The sequence below is a fragment of the Gossypium arboreum genome, chromosome 7 (assembly GCF_025698485.1).
Source record: "Gossypium arboreum isolate Shixiya-1 chromosome 7, ASM2569848v2, whole genome shotgun sequence".
NCBI classification, from domain to species: Eukaryota; Viridiplantae; Streptophyta; class Magnoliopsida; order Malvales; family Malvaceae; genus Gossypium; species Gossypium arboreum.
Genome location: NC_069076.1, coordinates 92,673,842 through 92,681,905, shown reverse-complemented (window position 1 = coordinate 92,681,905; position 8,064 = coordinate 92,673,842). Strand labels below are relative to the sequence as shown.

The 8,064-nt window shown below is 32.8% G+C and overlaps 1 protein-coding gene and 1 pseudogene across 2 annotated transcripts; one reads left to right on the top strand and one right to left on the bottom strand.

The window, feature by feature from the left end:
- The first annotated feature begins 543 nt into the window (after positions 1 to 543).
- LOC108454693 (36.4 kDa proline-rich protein-like) lies at positions 544 to 2,116 on the top strand. The gene has a single exon (XM_017753236.2). The coding sequence runs from the start codon at positions 637 to 639 to the stop codon at positions 1,843 to 1,845; it is 1,209 nt and encodes a 402-aa protein (XP_017608725.2). The 5' UTR covers positions 544 to 636; the 3' UTR covers positions 1,846 to 2,116.
- A 2,665-nt stretch (positions 2,117 to 4,781) lies between these two features.
- LOC108484956 (probable WRKY transcription factor 31) lies at positions 4,782 to 7,084 on the bottom strand (annotated as a pseudogene). The gene is made up of 5 exons (XR_008285839.1): positions 6,604 to 7,084; positions 6,434 to 6,508; positions 5,962 to 6,338; positions 5,761 to 5,874; positions 4,782 to 5,685 (listed from the first exon to the last, which is right to left on the bottom strand). The product of XR_008285839.1 is annotated as a probable WRKY transcription factor 31 (transcript).
- Between the last annotated feature and the right edge of the window lie 980 nt (positions 7,085 to 8,064).

Sequence of the window (8,064 nt, the reverse complement as noted above, 5' to 3'; positions counted from 1 at the left end):
ACTAGCAGGTACGATTCGCTTACAGGGATAATGGTAAAAGAATAGAAAATATTTTAAAAAATAAAGAAAATCGGGGGTAAGATTTGTCGTATTGTAAAAGTTGAAAGGAAATGGAAGGGTCACAAGCAAGCAAAAGCATCTCCTTTTAAGCCAAGTTTCAAGTCACGGGCTCGACAGTTCACTACATGTTAAAATTGGCCTCTCTCTACCACGCATTACCTCGAAACTCTGAATAATTCATCCCAAAACCGGTGTTTTTGCACTAAGAGTTACTAATATTTTCCTTTCTTCCCCATTCTTACCCCTCTTTGGGTTGTAGTAAAAATTATATATTATTTTTGCAAGCGGTAAAATCATTATGAAGGCTATTGTATTAAAAAATAAATTATATTTTTATTAAAAATTTATAAAAAATGAGTGGAAATGATAATATGTGATACGACGTCGGTGTTTTTTGGAAGGCGGATATTTTGGTTAAAGTCAATGAAAGATGCCAAAGGGTCTAATAAATTAATAGGAAAAAGACATTTGATAATTGATTTTTTGTTGCTTCAATTTGCATGAATGTTGAGTATAAAAACATGGGTTTTTTCATGGAAAGAGTGTAGTATGAAACCAAGCTCCCTAAGCTAAGATATGGGGATGCATAGTTTACCCTATCTAATTGTGTTGTTTTTGAATTTAGGAGCATTGCTCACTTCACTAGGCTGCCCTGAATGTTACCGCCACCCATCTCCGCCGCCGAAATGTCCTCCGCCAGGCTATCCGCCTAAACATCATCATCCTCCCATTGTAAAGCCACCCTATCACCCTAAACCACCAAAACATCATCCTCCAAAGCCACCTAAGCCTCCGGTGGTAAACCCACCATATCACCCTAAACCACCGAAGCCACCGGTGGTGAAGCCACCGTATCACCCTAAACCACCTAAGCCTCCGGTGGTGAAACCCCCATATCACCCTAAACCACCAAAACATCCACCGCATCATCCCAAGCCACCTGTTGTGAAGCCTCCATATATACCCAAGCCACCTATTGTAAAGCCTCCACCGTATACACCCAAACCTCCGGTTGTGAAGCCTCCATATATACCCAAACCACCGGTTGTGAAGCCTCCGCCATATACACCCAAACCGCCGGTTGTGAAGCCTCCGCCATATACACCCAAACCGCCGGTTGTGAAGCCTCCGCCATATACACCCAAGCCACCTTACTATCCAATACCGCCGGTCATATCACCACCAACACTGCCTCCAAAGCCACCAGTCTACCCCAGTCCACCAATAGTGAATCCACCAACACCGCCGGTTGTGAAGCCTCCGCCATATACACCCAAACCGCCGGTTGTGAAGCCTCCGCCATATACACCCAAGCCACCTTACTATCCAATACCGCCGGTCATATCACCACCAATACTGCCTCCAAAGCCACCAGTCCACCCCAGTCCACCAATAGTGAACCCACCAACACCGCCGATTCTACCACCACCATCACCACCTATTGTGAAGCCACCAACGCCTCCTATCGTGAAGCCACCTTCACCGGAAACACCGTGTCCTCCACCACCACCTCCGGCACAACAAACATGCCCCATAGACACTCTCAAGCTAGGTGCATGTGTGGACGTGTTGGGTGGCTTAGTACACATCGGCATAGGTAGCAGCGCCAAAGACACTTGCTGCCCTGTACTACAAGGGCTGTTGGATTTAGACGCCGCCATTTGTCTCTGTACTACGATCAAGGCCAAACTTTTGAATATCAATATTATAATCCCCATAGCTCTTCAGGTCCTCATCGACTGTGGCAAAACTCCACCTCCAGGGTTCCAATGTCCAGCACAATGATGAAAAACATAAAAACCCCGTTTTTTTTCTTTCGAAATAACAAATATTTTCATGTCTTATTATATGTTTCTTTTAATAATTTATGGTGTTTTGCTGGTTGATGAAGATCATAAAGACGTGTCTGAGGTTAGATCGTTTTAATAGATGTTGATGAATCCACGAACGGATCAATGTAGTACGATGTTGTGATTTTAGTTAGTTCATAGGATCATATTAATTGTGTGTGTGTGTTATTTTTCTTATTTCAAAGCTAAGCTTGTTTTGGAGTGAACATTGCTTTATTTTTATTTTGTATAATTTCTACTACACTCCAATAATTCTCCAACTTTTAAGTAACTCAAATCATTCTAATTGTCATTATAACAATAATTTATTTTGGTATTGGAAAAAGCAAGAGGTAAAATCACATGCATGCATAAATCATCATCAATCGTACTCAGTCCATGGTCATACTCATTTTACTTTGTCCTACTTACATCCTCGTGGGCCAGCATTTGATTCTTAGGGTAAATTATACCTAATGTATTATTAAGTTCTGTGTCGGTGATTTAATTTTAAAAATTGTAAAATTATTATTGTATCATTCAATAATTATTAGGTTATAAAATCGTTTTTCTTTTTGCACCACACTTGTATCAACTGAATTTTTTCTTTTCTTTTATAATTTAGTTTTTTTTATAATATAATTTTAAACGTCATAAATTTATAAATTAAAATTTAATCATTTTTTCTCGATCTCTGACATTAATCACCATATTAACTTAGATTTAAGATATGTTCTTTTACTTGTCGATGGGAATTGATCCATCATATAGGTCGTCTTATATTCGCTTGAAGCTCACTAGTTGGACTTCAAAAAAAAATAAACTTAGCAACCAACCACTTAAATAAAAACATTCAAATAGTTTAATAACTAAAACATAAATTTATTGATATTTTACTGATCTTGGGTGTAGTTTACCCTTCATAAACTTATTGATATTTTACTGATTTTGGGTGTAGTTTACCCTTTTTATACTTTACATTTGTTTTACTGATGTTCGAAGTTTGTGGTTATCCTTCCTAATAAAATTGTCTTTAAAGTTTGAACTTAAGTTTTTCTCTAAAAATATAATGTGTTTTATCATTATACCCCCAACCCTTATAAGTTACTATTCTCAATTATTTATAAATTTATTTTTTAATATATATTTTTAATAAGGAAAAGGGATACAATAGTTTCGAAATTGAATCTAAATCTAATATTAACGGTTATTTGAACACAATTTTTATCACTCCAAGTATTATTAGCCGACTTAATAGATATATTTCTCTACCAAATCAAGTTACAAACGGAGAAATGAAAATTATATCAACAGAATTTGAATTCTAATAATCGAAATGTCAATAAGAGACTTCATCTATTAATTACTCCCTTACGCTGTTAACACCTCAACAAGTGAGTCTACATGGTAGCTCCTGTAAAGTCAGTCAGATAGCAATGTTTTTAGAATTGAAACGGTGATTTGAAACAATCAGGCCATTGATTTTTAATTCGACCAATTTATTCAGTTTTAATTAAATAAATTATTAAAAATTTATAAAAATATTAAAATACGTTCAATCTTAGATTCAATTAATATTTTTAGCTTAGTTGAATTCTTTCGTATTAATTTATGAATGATTCCAGACCAATATACCAATAGATTTCTAAATAATCGATGGATCTGATATGAGTTTGGTGAGTAGAATTATTCAGATTGGGCTAATACCAAAACCACCAATTAATTTTCAGACCCAAAATTTCAGAATTGGCCTATCTTTGCAAGACAAAAATAGACATGATTATGATTTTGAGAGCTTTAAAAATTACATTTAATCTCTGAAAAGGTGTAAAAGAATATTTAAGGTAAGTTCCATAGGACTCTCTTTATTATATTGTAATGCAGATGCATTGAATCTATTTTACATGCTCAGTTTCTTTTGTAACAAAACCATGATTATATTTTTATTTTCACAATAAATAAATCAAATTCAAGTAATTGTTTTGGTAAAAAATCTTTTAGTTTCTTTTAATTTTTATATTGAGTCAATAAATTGAAGCAATTTAATTTCTTTTAATTTTAAATATGAGTAAATAAGAATAAATAAGCATGTCGTTAATTTTTTGTCAATTATATATAATTTTATTAATATAATAATAAAATTTATACATTCTGTCAAATTGATTTTGATTTAACAAAATTAAGTTAAACTTGTTAAATCAAAACTAAAATGATAAAATATGTAAGCGTTAAATGTTAAATTTATTAATCAAGACCAAATTAAAATATATAAATATTAAAAACTAAATTTATTATATCAATGAAAAACATTAAAAAGTTAGTGATTAATTATTTTTAATTGTTGAGGAGAGGATTAAATTGTTTTAATTATTTTTCCAAGGGATGAATTTATTTACATTCATTGAATTTGAACTTTTAATTACTTTTTATAACATTATGATTAACAATAATATAATGATAATCAAAAGTGAAATCCATCATAACAAGTAATGGACAAACCATCATTATTTGAACATTTGGAGACGGATTTCTTGACTGTTTTTTCAACAATTTCCCTTCGTTGCACGAAACTTCAAGCAATAATTAAATTCAATTTTGGGTTCATGAAAATAAAATTAATTCTTTTTCTCTTTACATCAAAATTTGCATATGAAGACAATTTTGCTAGAAGTAATGGTTACAAATATTGGATTGATTAGTTTTCATAAATATCAAAACAAACACTAATAAAATTAAAATAAATTTAATATAAAACACAATGAGTAAAAATCGAAATATATTTAAATCTATTTAAACTCAAAAGTAATATAAAAAACCAAGTAAACCATTAAATTACCAAAACCTTAACTATTACAATACAATCACATTATCAAGTTAATTTTAAATCAATAATTTCTTGATAATTCATCATCTCTTTTTCTATCTCAATTACAATTATTCTATATAAAAATTACAAATTATAATAAATTGGTAAATAATTCTTTAATATTTATAATTTTTTAATCTTTAAAGTGTAAGATATTACTTGCATATACGCATAAAGTATATCAACTAATCGATAGAAATAAATAAATTTCCCTTTCATTTTATATTATTTTCTTGACTTTGCATTGACATACTTTTTGGACCAAATAAGTCATTTGAGGAAAGAATATTACTACACTACCCTTGTAAACATTTCTTTGTTTGACAAAATATTGCAACAAAACTGTATTTCATTGTTGTCCTACATTGCATTGCTATTATGGCCATTATTGGGGTGAGATTGAGAACTCGCAATAATAGATGTAATAGCCGCGGCTAGAGCAGCGGCGAAGCTCGGGTCCGTCGCAATGGCTCCCGTGGCCGCATTTACAGTGTCACCAATTGAATTTTGTTCACCCTGTTGCAACCGATCCAAATCTTTAGACATTTGTATACCGGCGAATTTGGACAGATTGTCATGTGCCTGGCCGGAAACTTGAGGCACCAATGGGGCGGTAACCGCTACAGAATTGGCAACGTTGTAAGGCGGCGGAGGGGTCGAAAACGAGGACTGTGTTAAATCCAAGGTAACGCTGGGGAATGGAGTTGAAGCCGATACAGTAGCCATGGTGGAAGAGCAAGGCAGGAGAGTTGTGGTGAGGAGATTCGAGTTCATCAGTCCGTCGGGACTAGACGTTGAACCCGATACCAACATTCGTGCTGCTGATGACGTCGTCGATGCCATCGACATCGCCGATGGAGGCAAAGTGTGGTTGTGATTGCCTTCGTATGTGGTGATAAGAATTGTTCGATCTTCGGCACATCTTTGAACCTAGAACATTTACATTAATCGACTATTTAAATTATGGTCACGGATGCATTTTCGATTTTCGGTTTCCGATAGTACCTGTTTTCTAACGGGACAACCGGTAGCCATAGTACATCGATAATATGCTCGTGGACACGGATTTCCCTTTGCCATTTTCTGTCCGTACTTCCTCCATTGACATCCATCCGTAATCTTTCCGACAACGAAAATAATTAACCCGAATTAAAATCAAACACGAACAAAACACCAACAATCCAATATTAATCGCAACATATATACCATCGGAGCCTCTGATCTAGCTCGAACGGAAACTCGTGCTTTTCTCATGGCGGCCTCACTTTGATCAACATCGAGTCTCGGAACCTTGTTATCACCACCGGAGCTATCTTCACGCTGGCTCTTGCCTTCCGGAGACGACGGAGACGACTCATCGGCTTCGGCGGCGACAGCTAAACCAAGATCTATAAACTGTCTTGGCACTATTATTCCACCATTTCGTTTCTTATTTTCTTCATCTTCTTCTTTAGCTTTTTCATCATCAATGAACACAAATGAATCTTCATTGTATTATAGTTCTCAGTTGCCTGAATCAACATCTCCTTTAATCTTTCATTCTCAGCGTTCATTTGTACCAGCTTAGCTCGTAAAACAGCTACCTTTAAAAAAAACAATGGCACAGTATTATATAATATTATCAAATTCACTTTAAAAAAAAAAGAAAAAGAAAAGAAGACCTAGGTTTTTTTTTCACCTCATTATTAGCTTTTTTATCTTCCATGGTGGACTGATCGGCACTGGTATTTGTAGTTAACAGGTTTAGACCAATCTGAATATAAACAAACACGCACAGAAAAGATTCATCAATTCAATCCATTGAAATACAAATTTAAAAGAGATATCAATGATGGGTAATTAACTCACGTTGACGTTAAGCTCAAGTCCGGCATCGGAAGTGTGCATGAAATCAGCATCATCGACGAGTTTATCGTTTTTTTCAGCGAAAAAATCCAGTTCACCGACGACCCTTCGTTTATCATCATCGGAGGGTAAAAAAGAAGGGCGGGTTTGATCGTAAAAACAGTCGAATTTAACGGGGAACCGGTCGACGGTAGATGGCAGAGACATGTTTTCCGGCGTTGTTGTAGTACCAGAAAACATTGTATTGTTGTTGTTGTTGTTTTTGTTGGTGTCTTTGGGAGTGTATTCGGGGAAAGAATTGAGGACAGGTGGGTTGTGTATTAAGAAATAGTTTGGATCAAAATCAATGGAGAGTCCACTGGTTTTCGCCATTGATGAAGAAGAAAGAAACAAAAGAAAGAGATGAAGAAGAGAGTGTTTGAACGGTGCAGAGGACTCGGCAATTAAAAGGGCGTTAAGACCTTTAGAAGAAAGGGAGAAGTATTTAGTAAAGCATTTAACACTAGTTGTTTTTTTTTTTAAATATTATTATTATTATTAGGTTAAGATATGCCAAGTTATTATACTTTCACAAATTCAAAATTTAGTCGGAATTATATTTCTACTTTTTAAAATTCAAATCAAATTATTAACACTGTTAAATTTATTGGCGTGACTTTTCAAAATTTTTAAAAAAAGTACTTCCTTGATAACAATGTATTTAAAAAATTGACGTTGTAATGAATCTAAATTTAACAAAAAAATTGACAGTGTTAACAATTAGACTTAAATTTTAAAACTTGAAAAATAAAGAGACTAAGTTCATAAAAACAAAATAAATAGACTAAATTTTAAATTTATAAAAAGTACACAAATTTATTATATATTTTAACCTTTTACAAATTGTTCGATGTTTGGAAATTTTGAGAAAATAATTACATTGTTTATTTGATTTGGTCCTTTGATTTCTTCTTATTACTTTCAAAATTTAAAAACTTGTGCTATTAGAACTAAAATGGAATATGATAAATAAAAACTATTTAATGTTGAAAAATGATAATAAAGTAACACTTAATCTTGAATTTGGTAATTTTTTCATTTTAATTTTTAATTTTTTATTACATTTTTCATTTTAGTCATTAAATTTAGATTTGGTTAAAATGTAATGACGTAAGACTTTGGTTGAAATTTAGAATATCATGTTATCATATTTTTAATTATCGTTTGATTTAATTTGGTAATTTTATCTTAATTTTTAATTTTTATTAAATTTTCTCAATTTAGCCATTAAATTTAGATTTGGTTAAAATGTGATGACGCAAGACTTTGGCTGATTTTTTAAATTATCGTTTGATTTATTTTATCAGGTTTTAAAAAAGTATCCTTTCCTCTTGCATCTTTAATTTTGATTATTTTTAAAGCAAAACTGTATATGTATATTATAAAATATTAATTAAAGATTAAAATTTGTTTAAATAAAATAAT